General features: G+C 44.5%; 1 protein-coding gene across 2 annotated transcripts in view; it reads left to right on the forward strand.

The window, feature by feature from the left end:
• Positions 1-8,694: 8,694 nt before the first annotated feature.
• Positions 8,695-14,658, forward strand: part of brinp1 (bone morphogenetic protein/retinoic acid inducible neural-specific 1) — a 77,394-nt gene continuing 71,430 nt past the window's right edge. For both annotated transcript variants that reach the window (XM_056578585.1, XM_056578586.1), the window contains exon 1: positions 8,695-8,912. In XM_056578585.1, the coding sequence (XP_056434560.1) occupies positions 8,695-8,912 (218 nt within the window). The remainder of the gene's footprint in view (positions 8,913-14,658) is intronic.

Raw genomic sequence — 14,658 nt, forward strand, 5'->3', positions numbered from 1 at the left:
TTATTTTTTTCTCCCAGCAGCCATCTGCTCTGCGTCTCAGCAGGTTCCACTGATTTATTGAAACCTTCCGCTCGACGTTTTGCCCCTCCCGCACGCCTTTTCTCTTCCCATTCCGCAAATTTATGTCGTTGAATGTTAAGAACAGTGACCATCGCCTCCCACGCGCCACACGGTTTCCTCCCCCAGGGCTCGGCAACAAAAAGGCCCGACCGCCCGCTTCGGATGGTCCCACTAAAACCTCCTCGCCCCGGAGTCGCCCGACGCCCGGGCTGTCGCCCGTCAGGGAGCGGGATGGGAAATAAACATCCAACGCGGAGAGAGGGGAGTAAATTAGGTCAGTAAATTCAGAGATGGCGGTGCATCAGTGTGTTGGGGGTAGGCTGAGGGAGAACGAAAATAACCCCCCAAACTACATTTGGCGATGGATGTACTCTTCGTTATGCCAGTCGTCCCGTCCCCGGGGATGATAGCAGCTGTTCCCTGTTTTCAGTCAGAAGGAAGCCAGCAAACAAGCTGTGACTGCAGAAACTGGAAAGTTGCGGTTCTGAAAAGGTTAGCGAGGGCGACGGTGGTGCGACGTACGTGAAGATGACACCGTCACCTTTAACTTGTTTGTTTTTGTGTGACGTGTTTTGTCGAGTCGAGAGTCCTCAAATGTTTTCTTTAATATATGGGACACAACGACAACGCGCTGTATTTTCACGTTTTAATAGATAAACATTTCCATATTTATATCTGCAGACATATGTTTATTCTTTAATTAGTAAATATTTGAACTCAAATTGCCAAATACGAGAAAAACGGCAGCAGTGTGTATGATAAAGAGTGCTTTTGACAAGCATAAAGTGAATCACATTGAAGCATCCCTTTTCCTTGACTTCCTCGTGTTTTTCTTTCTCCATATTATTATCTATTTGCTTACTTTGTTATCCTGCATGAGAGAGACAGAGGTAGAAGACAGCTTTACTTTAATGCATCTTGCTTTAATTTATTGGCTTATGCTGAGACGACGACGGCAAGTTTGTTACAAGCACAGCAGGCACGTTTCCATGACAAACATCCTGTCAAATGAAGTAAATATTTATAGAACATAAAGTTTCACCTGCGTGAATTATCAGCTTTAGCTTCAGTCAGAGTAATAAAGTCATTGACAGAGTAAGGTCTACACAAAAACAGATCTGAACAGACCATACAACCATGCCATGTAGACCACAATTAACAGGTTTTTTTATGTCGTTTCTGTAAAGTTTTTATCGTTAAAATTGTCGATGTTTGTGGACCTCTATAACTTCTGATGTATCGGGCTCAATATGAAGACAATCGCTAAATCAATATGTCACTGTGACTTTTCCAATGTCTGATAGGTCAGAGGGCGAATCGTAGTCTTAGATGTGAAACCTGTACTACATAACATCACTTCCGTCCAAGGGTCCAAAGGATGGAACCCATCCACCCCCAGCAGTACAATCATCCAGGGCATTTCTCGCCCCTCTCTTAACCAATCAAGTCTGTGGATGGGGGGAAAAAAGCAGAGAAAATCCAATTTGAACACCAAGTGATGGCTTCAATGAAAACGTTACATCACTCAGGTTTAGCTGACACACCACAGTTACCTCACTCTGTGTTACGTCACCCCTTTCAATCAACGCCAATAGCAGAGCTAGCAAAATCGAAATGGAATATGTTTTTTTATGGGGACAATTTTCCGTTGGTTGAAAAAAGGCAGAATCCGTCTATTAAATCTGCGGGTAATTAAAAAATGACCAAGTGCAGGTGCATGAGTGGATCCTTGCAGCAGCACGATTGTGCTCGTTCAAATTAATACAATGAAGTGGATTTGGCTTTGCTGACAGCAAAAAACCCAAACAAACAGATAAAGGTTCTGCCCACAGATAAGAGTTAGGAATATGAATTTTTTTTCTTCCGTAATTCATACCTTCTAAAACCCACTATCCATCATGCCATTTTTCCGCACAGGATTCCTATAAAACGAAACGGTTAGTCATCTTCTTGGACTTGGTTCCCGTCGGCTTATTGCTCTGGTAGTACACGTCTTTCAGGCCATGTCGGTGGAAAAAACATGATCGCAGGGATATTGTCGGTTGACATTTACATGTCTGAGCAGAGAAGAATGTCGTGTCGAACACTCTTGTCGTTTACAACCTCCTGGCAACTCGTGCTCTCCAGACTACTGCATCGTCCATGTCATGTGTCTCCTGCGAGGTGGGGAGCTTGAGCTGAGTGTGGGGCCTCCCGCTGGGGGGGATTAGAACCAGCTTTGACATTTAGAATATAATCTAATGATGTTCACTCCTGGATTTTTCATTATAGATAATTCAGTCATTTAGCGGATATGTTTTTATCCAAAGCGACAGTAGATTGAGATGCATGTTATTAAGGAGCAGGTAGGGGTTTTCCGGCCATGTTGTTTGAGGAGGCCTTCGGGTACTGCAGACACTTGGACTTGGTAAACAAGTTGGTTTTGGAGGATCTTTACGATATTGTCTTTCCGTGTCTATGTACTTTAGAGAGACAGGGCTAAGGGCTCGCACACATTTTAACAGGAGGTCTTGTGGAGCTGAGTAGAGGGAAAACATTGAGTGGTTTTACCATCAATAAAGAGCACAGAGTAATTATAGAAAGAGCTTGAAAGCAAATTTGCGAGTTGACAAATGATCAATCTTCATCTGTAAAACATCCAGCCTAGCGCATCGGCGTCATTTGGAAGATGTGTTGAGAAATCGCTTAGCTATAGGCCTGTCCAAGCTAGCACCTCACACTCACAGCTTGCTCGTGCTAGTTATCATCCCAAAGCTCGAAAGGAAAAGGAAGGAATGCCACCAACTGCTACCAGATACGAAAATAGGAAAGATTCAAATGTAAGCCTATATTATTATAGGCAGGGCTACAGTGCATGCATATAGATGGAGTAACAGACACATTACAGCATTTTTCAACTCGTTTGACTGTGTGAATTAGAAATAACCAAAAATGTGTTCCTACTTATCGTCTGTCGTATCCGGCACAACCCAATCTCTCCAAGTTATTTGTTCTAACCTCTTTTGATTGCAAAGGCCCAAAGTTCCTGCATGAATTAGCACAAACACATCCACAGCACAACCTCATCTCATGCTCGATTTAATTGTCCATAAGGTAAACGGTTGCGCCTAATTTATCTGAATAGGAATATCTTTAGCGGTCCAAGCTGCTGTTCCCACCAAACCCCCCCCCCCCCCTCTGCAATGGTATTAATCACTTGGCTTTAAGACAGAGGCTGTCCCTCTTTAGAAAGCACTGCATAAACCGGCCCAACATCCCTATTATTCACGCAGGCATCCATAAAACCCAACCTGCACGGGCCCCCTCTCTTCCCCAGTCCTCCTAGCTCTGTTTCGCTTTGTGGACAAAACTCCCTTTCTCCTCCGATACTCGCTCCTCAGCTCCCATTGATTCAGAGCTCCCAGCAATAGATTTGGACACAGTAATTCAGCAGCCAGGTAAATTGAAACAATAACTCAGACCATTAGTGAATTAGTTTGTTCTTTGAAAATCAGCCATTGATCCCTTCACCCAACCCTGAGCCGGGCTGATTGGTGGGCAGACTAACCCGAGCATTTAATTATCAGGCTGGGCGGGCACACAGGGTGGGGGGGTGGCGTGGTGTTGTGTTTGCTGAGCGGTGTCCTCTGAAGGTCAGGGTGCCGTCGCCCGTCCTAAAGGAAGGAGGGCCAGAAGAGCGATGGAGGTGCAGGAAGAATCCAGTACAAATGAAGTTAGCCAGAGGCCCGTTCTCTCCCCTCGCCTCTCTGATACTCGCCGGCAATTGCAAGTGGCAGCCCATTACCTCGCACAGGCAGACAGTGCCCCCAGCCGGCTTATCATAATGTTTATCATCTTTTTTTATAGTATGTTTTGAATGTAACTGCAGTGACATTTCTGAATCGCCCATTCCCATTCTAATCCCCCTATTCCCTTTTTCTTAAACCTCCCTTCCCTTGTTCTGTCATTCCTTTGTGTCACCCTGGCGTTTTTTTGCCTTTGGTCCGGATCGCTTCGTGTTCCCTCACCCACTCGCACAGAGGCGGCCCATGGGACCCGCAGCAGTCAGCAGACGCACCCGACCCGTCCGTGACGTGGTGTCAAGAGTGTCGCTGCCCCCCCCCTTGAATCTCCCCGTACCTCCTGGCAACGGGACTCAACGCCGGCTCCGCATGGGCATGCTGATAAAGCCCCGCTCTCCCGGTGGAAATGACACACAAAGTGTATTATATGAGTCACACTTCATGCTCGTGCGGCAGGGAGGAATATAATAGAAATATCTGCCTGCCCTAAAAAAGAAAAAAATCCCTGCAGAGCCCGTACCTGTGACCCCCCCCCCCCCCCACCCCTAACACACACACACACACACACACACACATCCCCCCCCCCCCACGACACACACACCTCTTCCCCATCTCGCAAACGCGTCATTATGCTCTGATATCTTCTCTCACTGGGACTCTTCGGAATACAAAATATGGAGAACAAGACTCCTCATTGTCCTGAACTTTATTGAACAAAGAGGGGATGAGAGAAAGAGAGAAAAAGGAGAGAGAAAAGAGAGGGCTTGGTATAAGCCAGTGACGGGACCAGCATGAGGATTAAACCCCACTGAATGGAGGCAGAATGGAGGAGGAGTCCTTCCCATGAATACGGCCCTATTAAACAGAGACACACAACCTCCCTTGTGCTGTCTTGTTGTTTGCTAAAGCGGACACTGCCTCCTCTATTGGTGCCCCCTTCATCGCGGGGGGGAAAGAGAAAGAAGAAAACGGAGAGACGATCACACACTGATCCAGAGTCGGGGTGCTTTTTTTTATCGAGCTGTCTCGCCCGGTATTAGACGTTAAACCCTCCCCCACTGGCATTAGTATTCTGCATACATATTTGAGATATTTGAATCCTGGCAGATTTGTGAAAAGGCGAGTGACATTTAGACAGACACACAGGACGAGGAAGTTACCTGGGGGCTCTGTTCCTGTTCCACGATTTACATCCTCTGGATTACTCGGAAAGTGATTTGACATGACTGGCAAGATGTTGTGTTTGTACCACTCGCTTAGTTGTTGTTCTCCGATTAAAGTGAATTATAACACCGGATCTTTGGTTGGATTTTCACATGAAAACATATTTGCAACTGAAAGGCAGCAGTCCTCCTCGGTTGGAATTAAAGCAACAATTAAGGGGGTTAGTTTGGGATTCCCAGTTATATTTATTCTACAGCAATGCTAGCCAGTTGCCTGAATATTTTGAATACTGAAATAGAACTGGGATATCACCATGGAGAGGGGAGATAAAATACAAATTTAAAATCCTACTTTGAGAAGACGGTTTAGCCAGTTTATGCATACCAATAATTGATAGCGGTTCAGTTTGTGTGTGCAATGTGTCTGTACTGAATTTGTTAGTAAGAAAATGAAGCAAGACATAGGACTGAAATTAGATTAATATAGCATTGCTGATGAGTCCTAAATATGGCGTTTCAGTCAGGATTGTGACATTGCAGTGCAAGTCCAATTATCCTGGGGATTCAAGCTAATAGGAATTGCACTGTATGTGTGTTGATGTGTGTGCGTCTTTAGATGTGCGCTCCTGCATGGTGTGCCAGTAAGCGCATATGTGTGCGCGTGCATGTGTTCCTTTGTAAGTGTGTGTCTGTATGTGTGTGTGTGTGTGTATGTGTGCGTGGGTTTGAATGTGAGGGAAGTGAGGTGTTGGATGGATTTGCATGGGCCTGTGGGCATGTGTATGTGTGTGTGTGTGTGCGTGTGTGAGTGTGTTTGCATTCATCTGTGCGCACATGTGTTTGCATCCATGTGTGTGTGCGTACGTGTGTATGCGTGTGTGTGTGTGTGTGTGCATAGATGTCTTTGCATCCATGTTTGTGTGCGTGCGCGTGTGTGTGTGTGTGTGTGTGCGTGCGTGCATCTGTGTGTTGGTGTGCGCGCGTGTGTGTGTGTGTGTGTGTGCGTGCGTCGGAGGTGAGACGCGGCCGGTGGTGACTGCTGGCCGGCCGATCCGGGCGCCCAGCTGCTCGGCCGCTGTGCCAGGGCCCTGCTGACGGCTTTGATCTCCGCAGGCACAAACAAACAGAGGTGTTGGAGCAGACAGCCAGGCTCAGCACCGGGCCCCCCCAGCCCCCCCGTCAGCCTCACCGTCGACTACATTTGTACCACAGTTGGAGTACCGGAGAAAGGGCACGCTGTAATTGAACACTATTTTTGGGAGATTTGTCATAATTGGCGGACGTCTCTTGAATCGGCAGTACTCTTGATGTGAATTTGAATGAAGGCAATCCGTTTGTTCTGATATCTAATTGGAAATAAATTACACCTTGTGTGTTTTGCACACTCACGCTGTGTGTGTGCGTGTGTGTGTTTGCGTGTGTGTGACTGTGTGTGTGTGTGACCATATGTGTGTGTGTGTTTCCTTTGTAGTTGAGTGCTATCAGGTTTTAAATCTCTTATGCGATGGCTTTCTTTGAGACTGCTAATCTCAAATTAGCCCCAGCTAATTAGCATATAAAGAAGGACATTCAATTTGTTCGGCCGTGTTCTATCGTGTCCTCAGAAAACCCCTGGATGCAACTGAATATTCCCTCGGTTTGAACCCAACTTTTCAAACCACACTGCTACACATATTTAATTCAAATGTGTACAGAAATAACATGTTTTCCATTATTTTTGGAATAGACTGTATCCAAAAGTGACTCAAATAATTCTCCAAATCTATCTAGTTTTAAAATCCTCAGGCCACTGTTGTCTTAACATCTTATCTTTTTAGAAGGTGGTTGGGCCAGTATTTAGCAACGCTTGAATACCTGAAATCAAACGATTTAGTTGGTAAACCGATGACTTGGCTGGTGTGTGTGTGTGTGTGTGTGTGTGTGTGTGTGTGTGTGTGTGTGTGTGTGTGTGTGTGTGTGTGTGTGTGTGTGTGTGTGTGTGTGTGTGTGTGTGTGTGTGTGTGTGTGTGTGTGTGTGTGTGTGTGTGAGCACAGGTACGTCCATGTAAACGTATATGGGTGTGCGTGTAAGCTTGCGCCTGTGCTCCCATGCCTAATTACAGTAGGCTCCTGCGATTATTTTAGCTTTTGTAATAAAATAGTTCACCCTCTATTTTGCAGAGAGAGATTAGGTTCATTACACTCTTCCTGCTCTTTTATGACTTGTTATTGTCTAATAAAGCGTGAAGAAGCGAAGAATTTCTGCACACTGTTGCACTAATTTGATGGCCCACTGTTGGGGGTTCTTGGGCTAAGGGGCAGTACTTTTTAAACATAATTACAGATGGAAATGGTTTCTTATCAGTTGCTGAAAGACTCGATTCCACTAGCATGGGGATTACGATATTCAGGGACCGTATAGAGAGAACAGAGATATAATTTTTTATATGCTGGGGCAAAAAACTCCTTTAGGATTTCTTGGTCTTTTGAGTTGTGCTACAGAGCTTTGCTGAGGTACTTACTTGTCGAAGAAGATACACATTTAATTTGGGCCTTTTTGGTGTTCCACTGTTTCTCTGTGTGTGGGTTGAATCAGTTGCACTGTTTGTTAAGACTGGGGAGGACTGAACATCTGCATTCATTTTGTGCATGCAACTTATCTAATTAGTCAAACTGCAACAAGGGTACATTGGTTAACCATGATTTATCATTAGTCAAGGGAAGGCATTAATAAGCATAAGCAAACTGTTAATTAACAGTTTACTAAAGGTCCAGTTATCATTAACTAATGATGCTCATGTTTACCTATGACTCATGTTTAATAAGGTAATGGTGTCAATGTTTACAAAGGTATGCTTTTTTACACTATTTAATAGAGTTATGTTTTTGTAGGTTGCTTATAGGTTATAGGTTAATATAATGTACCCTTATTGTAAAGTATTATCTTCTAAAGTAGATTAAAATTGTAAATGTATAACATTTGCTTTTTAGACGATTCTGGCCTTTAATGTAAAGAATAACAGCATTCCCATAAAAGAGCATTCCCTTTGTAATGCTTATCAGAAGCATACTGTTGAGCAACATATATTTTCACAAACATTCATTATATGTGTCAGTTGCTTCTGTTTCAACTCTATTTTATACTCCAGGGGGTCGGACTGGCGGGGATGAATGCAGTTCTCCTGGATTAGCAGAATAATGTCATAACATATCATAAAATAGCCTCTTAACCTTGTCTGAACTTATCATGGCACCAATTAGTCTTCACGATCAGAAGGCCATGCAACCAGGAAGGTAATTCCTGCGCATCTGCAAAAGGGCAACATTATTTGTTAGTATGGAGAAGAAAACTATGTGCCCCCTTTTAAAAAAATTAAAGGGAAGAGGAAAGGGGGCAATGTATGAATTATTATCTACAAACGACATGTTCGAGCAGGCGGGGAACAAAATAAGAGGGCAAAGCGTTATTTGTTAAACAGCAAAACAATTAACCTATCAACTCAAAATGTATTTTTGTCTATGTCGCTTTTTTTCCTCTTAACCTCGACATTTAATTTGTTTATCTCCTTCTTCCTTCTTTCCCCCATCCCGCCTCTCCCCCCCCCCCCCCCCCCCCACCACCACCACCTCCCTCTCCCTTTCGTTTCTCCCCCTCCGCAGGTCTCCACAGAATGGAGCGAGAATGAACAGAGAGCGGCTTAGGAAAAAGCATGAACTGGAGGTCTATTGAGGTCATCTGCTTCCTGTTTATATGGAATCATATAACAGTTTGGTCTTCACGCCCGGACCCGTCGGCCAATGAGCAGCACGTCACCAAGCAGTATGATTGGCTCATCTCCGACCGCGGTCCTTTCCACCACTCACGGAGTTACCTCTCCTTTGTGGAAAGATTCCGCCAAGGATTTACTACCAGATATAAAATTTATAGGTAAGTCCTGCATGTGCAGCCCCCGGCCACACCCTGTTGGCTGCATGTCATTCTCCAACTGTCTTTTTGTCTTTTCTGTTGCCCGAGTCTGGTGCTCATTGACTTTTATTCATGAAATAATTGGTAAATGCAATTTTGTTCTCGTTGCTGTGTTGATGCTGTCCTCCTGTTATTTCTTATTCATGAGGAAGTAACTGATAAATGCCATTTTGTTGTTAGCAATTAGGGAAAGGAAGAATAGCTGAATGCTAGTTTGGGATAGTGGTAGGATGCGCGATGTGAAGACAACAACGCTTGTTTTGCTGCCTGTTCTCTAGCAATTACTGCTAGCATTGGCACCTGCTGAGTGTAACTGAGTGTAATTGCGTAAGAAGCATACCATTAAATTCCCTTTTAAAATAAAACACACTTTAATGCAATTACTATAGCTTGAAACACACAATTAGCCCGGTCCCGGATCAACAATGGATGCTCAACATCTATCATGTTCCTCGTTAAGGAGGATGTGGGTTGCTTTCCTGTGAAGATTCGGCTGTTGTCATTTTGCCTCTCTTTTCCCTCTTCCTGGCACGCTAGGGCTGAAGTTTGAGGGCGGGGCACTGACTTCCAATCACATTGTCGGTACAACACGCTAAATGATTACATTGAAACAGCAGGAGGCTGCTAAACGTCCTACTTCCTTCCTGAGTGCCCCTCCCAAGCGTACGGAAGCTGTTCGTGATGGAAGTGTAGAAATGGGCCAGGGTGGATTTTTCACAGTAGATTTTTATATATTGACTTGACCGAGTTGGCACAAGACGGACCACCTGATGGGGAGAAAGTGAATGCTGCCCCATTTCAAATGAGTCTTTGATGATGGACACCAGGACCTTATGAGACTCAAATATATTACTTATATGGTTTGAAGCGGAATGGCACCTGTTGTTTGCCAATTTCTATTCTCATCACTTACTGTTTCATGAATCCTGAGATCCGAGTCCCCTTCCTCCCACAACGAGGTGTACGAGATTTTATTTGTTGTCCTAAATGTATTAAAGGGATCCTTTCCATCCAACAGTGGTGATGTTGATAGCTAGCTGCAAGCCGTTTCTCCCAGATGTATGATGGCTAGCTCAGCCTACCAGTTCGTCCAGTCAGACTTTGAAGGCTGGTAGCTCATACATCCGCCACTTGTGATGTCACTAATGGACTGATTTTGTAGTGGCTCATCATCATCATCACACCTGGTGAAAAAACAGGGCCCCTTTAAAGGTCTCTCCAGCACAGCCCTGAAGGTTTGACGGCCTCCCTATGGAAGTCTCTTCTCCTATATGACCTCTTCTCGTGAGTGCGACCTCTTTACTCTTCAGTCCTCCGTTTGCGTCGAGAGCCAGCGGTACGTCTGAGTGTTCTTCCACCCCGTTATCAGACACCCCCCCCCAGGCGCGCTGTCGCTGTACACTCACAGTGTCCGACCGCCCACTGCTCTCTGGTGTGGACTGTGGAGTGTCGTTATGGTCCATCACTAGGGGAGTTTCCGAGGCGGCGCACTTCCACCGGCTGGAAGGAAATCCATAAGGTTACAGAGTGTCAGTGTGTGAGTGGATGTATGCGGGGCTGTCGCGCTCCAGTGGAAGAGCGTGTGCTGTAACCTGGCTGGGGCTAAGGGGGTTCAGACCACTCTGGGGTCACCCACGCTAACCATGTATACACTCTGGCTCTTGTAAGGTGCTTTGGGTAGGTGCCCATCACACAAGATATACTTTGATATCTACATTGCGATCTATATATATATAATTCATAAGCGGCCTATGCTGTTATGTAATATATTCCACCAAATAGTATGTTATGCTGTCCTATTGTCCATCAAATAACATAGACTTTTCCATCATATATTCCATGAGTTATCATGTACTCCACCAATTGGAAAACATTATGACATCATATTTTCCACCAAAGGGTAAATATTATTATGTTTTAGAGTCCACCAAATGAAGAAGGATGTCATCATATATTCCATATTTCTATCTTTTTAGCTTTTATATATTTTTTGGGCTGCCCCCGTACCAACACAATCGCCTCACGGACACACTCCAGTCTCTGAGCCCCGCCACCTAACCGGCCCCCCTCCCCCCCACTGGGGCTCACAAAGGCTTTGGCCAGCGCTGCTATCTTGCCTGCGGGTCAAAACAAGATGGCCGCATGTCTCCGGGTTGCCACAGGGCCGAGAGTGGAGTGGAGTGGAATGGCGTGGACAGAATGGTGGTATTGCGGCTCTGATGGGAGGGTAGTGTAGCTAAAAATCCACCCGCAAGGAAGACCGACTGCACAGGTTGTTCGTTTTCCAGCTTCGTGAACATGGATTCCCAAGCAGCCATGGGGCAGAGTGGGCCTGTAAGCACGGTGTATAAGCTCTAACCAGAATGTAGAAATGCTATTTTCTTGGTAAAGGGAAGAAATACTATCAATGTTATGAAATGGCATTTTAAATCTTAAACACACACACACACACAGACACACACAGACACACACACACACACACACACACACACACACACACACACACACACACACACACACACACACACACACACACACACACACACACACACACACACACACTTTCCATGCAATGCATTACTCTGAACTGAGTTTGCCGATGCAATCTGCCCCTGTGCATTCGGAAGTCTGGAACACATAAATTGTGGATCACCGGGATTGCGGTCTTGTCAGTTTGAAATACAATGCACATATTTGAACACAGCCCCCGGTACAGTGCAGGTTTATCCATATTCCTGCCAAAGGGACAAACATCGGGAGGGTAGGAGAGCGCCGGAATGAGATGGCGTGGAATCAGCTCGGACCACCCTATGGAGAATGTTTAAAGAGTCTTCCCGCCGAGATTACTTGTGAATAACTATAAGTCGTGCAGTTTATGTATCACAGCATCCGTAACCCTATAGACATACCCTCATCTCTCGGGGATGGTAATCCTTATTCTATCGAACGCTTTATTGAACGCACACATGGACTGCGCTCAGATCCAATAGGAGCTAGGTAAAAGTGCTGATGTATAGGTGCTAGTTAATTAACCATTAATTGGATGGACAATATTGATCTCATAATTTGGTTGCTGCGACATTAGTGATGTGATGTTCAGAATGTAAATTGTCCAATTGCTTTGGACGTGGTCCCCAGCAGAGCGTGGTAGGCATCGTTCCACCCTCAGCCCTATTCTCTTCAAACAAAGGTGCACGAGGTGGGCAGCAAATTACAGTACACACGGGGTATGCATGCTCGGACTACTAAATACTGACAGTGCAACCATAAGCTGTATACCTGCTCAAACTGCTAAATACGATTCAACTATGCAATTTATATAATGCATGCTTGGACTAATAAATACAAAACAACTGGACATGGTACACATGCTTACACTACAAAATAGTATACAACCATATGATGCATCAATGCTAAAACTAATTAATACTAGGAATTATTCAGTGTGTACATTCTTAGAACCCCATATTTTGAAATCATACACTTAGGAACTAATGTAAGTAAATCCGGCGTGAAAAATGCATGAACTACTAAATCCTAAAACTGTACCGTCAATTCAGAAATTTTGACATATTCCACATAGCGGATCAACAGCACGCTGGCATCAGGGATCAGGCACATAACAGCGGCGGTCTTGCGTTTACATCAAATTAATTCTGAGGTGCACTCAGAGACCCAGCAGCCCGCTCTCCATGCGTTTCCCCGGTGACACTAAGCTTGACTGTTTAATATAGTGTTAATATTTACAGAATGTAGTGAGAAGTCAGCAGAGCCAAAGACGAGACTCAGTGTGTGTTTGCCTCAGTTCATCTGTAATACGTGTGGGCCTATACACTGATCTGTTTGACGTGTCAATAGGACATGAATGGGATCAGGCTATGGCGTGCGGGAGTTATGCGAAACTGCATGCCATTGATGTGAATATGCTATGTCTGCTGTATATGCTACACTGGCTGTACATAGGCTTACTGTACTGGCCATATATGCAACACTACATGCTATACCTGCTGCTCTCGCTAAACATGATTAAGTGGCTATACGGGCTGTCAGCTGAACCAAATGATCCAATTTGAATAATGTATTACAAAATATAAGAGAGATTTGAGTGTATTCGAAAATTCCCCCAAAAATGCAAAAATCAAAAAATGCATCATTAATGTGCACGGCGATAAAAAAACCAAATGCCAGAAATAATGTGGTCTGTGCTCTCTGGACTTTGCTATGTTTTAAAACATGATTCTGTCGTGCTACAAATATGAGGCCTACTAGCTAGACACGACGCTATACTAGCTTTGCATGGCTACACTGGCCATACATGCTAGGGTCAGGGCTTCTATCCTAGCAGAGCGGCTATTACAGGATTGGTGTGCTTGATGGCATGTCTTGCGAGTGTGAAAGTGGCAGAAATAAGTATGGGCTCAGGGTCTACTCTCCTGCTGTGACACAAATGGATATCACTGTCTTCGGCTGACCTCTAATCTCAACATCAACTCTGTTCTTGTTTTCTGTAGTTTTCCCTCATTCTCCGCACCCAAACCAGATGTTTCTGATCTCTGTTTGCGAGTGGCTCAGAAAGTGTCTCGGCTGTTTGGGTATTGCCTCCCTCTGTGGTGTTCGCTTCCTGCTGCGGCGTCACATTGAATATGGAGATCAATTAGATGGTTTGGATGTAGATGGATGTGCTTCTTTTGATTTCTTGTTGTCTATCAATGCTGTGTGTGCATGTGTATTTGTCTGTCTGTCTGTCTATCTGCGTGCGCTCGGTTGTGTGTGTGTGTGTGTGTGTGTGTGTGTGTGTGTGTGTGTGTGTGTGTGTGTGTGTGTGTGTGTGTGTGTGTGTGTGTGTGTGTGTGTGTGTGTGTGTGTGTGTGTGTGTGTGTGTGTGTATGAGAAAAACACGAGACACGATTCCATGACTTTAGCAAATGTTTCCTAGGGTGTCCCTCCCTCACATTGGTAACTTGCCACAACTTCCTGCTCCCCCGCTGTATCTCTCTGCTTTGATATGGTCGCATGAATAGTAAACAATCCATTTGCATAATTTGGAGCTTGACGGACCCGGATGGAGACGTGGATTTCAAAGGCAAGACTTGAAACATCAAAAATTATAATTCCCCCCCTTAAAAAAAGCAGCATGGAGCCACCGTGTTTGTGATGGGCCGTTGATGAAAGGTGTGTGTGTGTATGTGTGTGTGTGTGTGTGTGTCTTTCTAGGTTTCTAGCTTATAAAACCATTGATGCAAGGTTATCACTTTCGTTATGACAAGACAATTAGATCGTGCATCAATCATGCAGACATGCATTGTGCTTCTCATTAAAAATGCAACGTAAGGAGTTACATTGACAGCCATCAGGTAGAGCAATCAGAAAGAGTGACTTGGCAAGTTTCGAGCATAGTTGAATGCAGGTCACTTTTATTGATGCTGTTATGGAAATAAAATGTTATTACGTTTTACCAGGTGTTTGTGGACGCAGATTCTGTATTTTTACAGAACTGCTGTATTTACAAAAAAAACTATTCTTATATATTCAGTTTGTTAAAAAAATGATGAAGAAAACATATTTTTGGTGTGGGCCAAGCAGTCTTTCCACTTTTGATAGCAACTTTTTTATTTTGTCGTCATTTTCATCTTTTTTTTTTTTTCTTTTTTTCTCGTCTAAAACTTGCTAGAAAATGCTGATTTCTGCCAATTGAGATTTAGTTGCA

Source organism: Gadus chalcogrammus, chromosome 19 (genome assembly GCF_026213295.1).
Source record: "Gadus chalcogrammus isolate NIFS_2021 chromosome 19, NIFS_Gcha_1.0, whole genome shotgun sequence".
NCBI lineage: Eukaryota > Metazoa > Chordata > Actinopteri > Gadiformes > Gadidae > Gadus > Gadus chalcogrammus.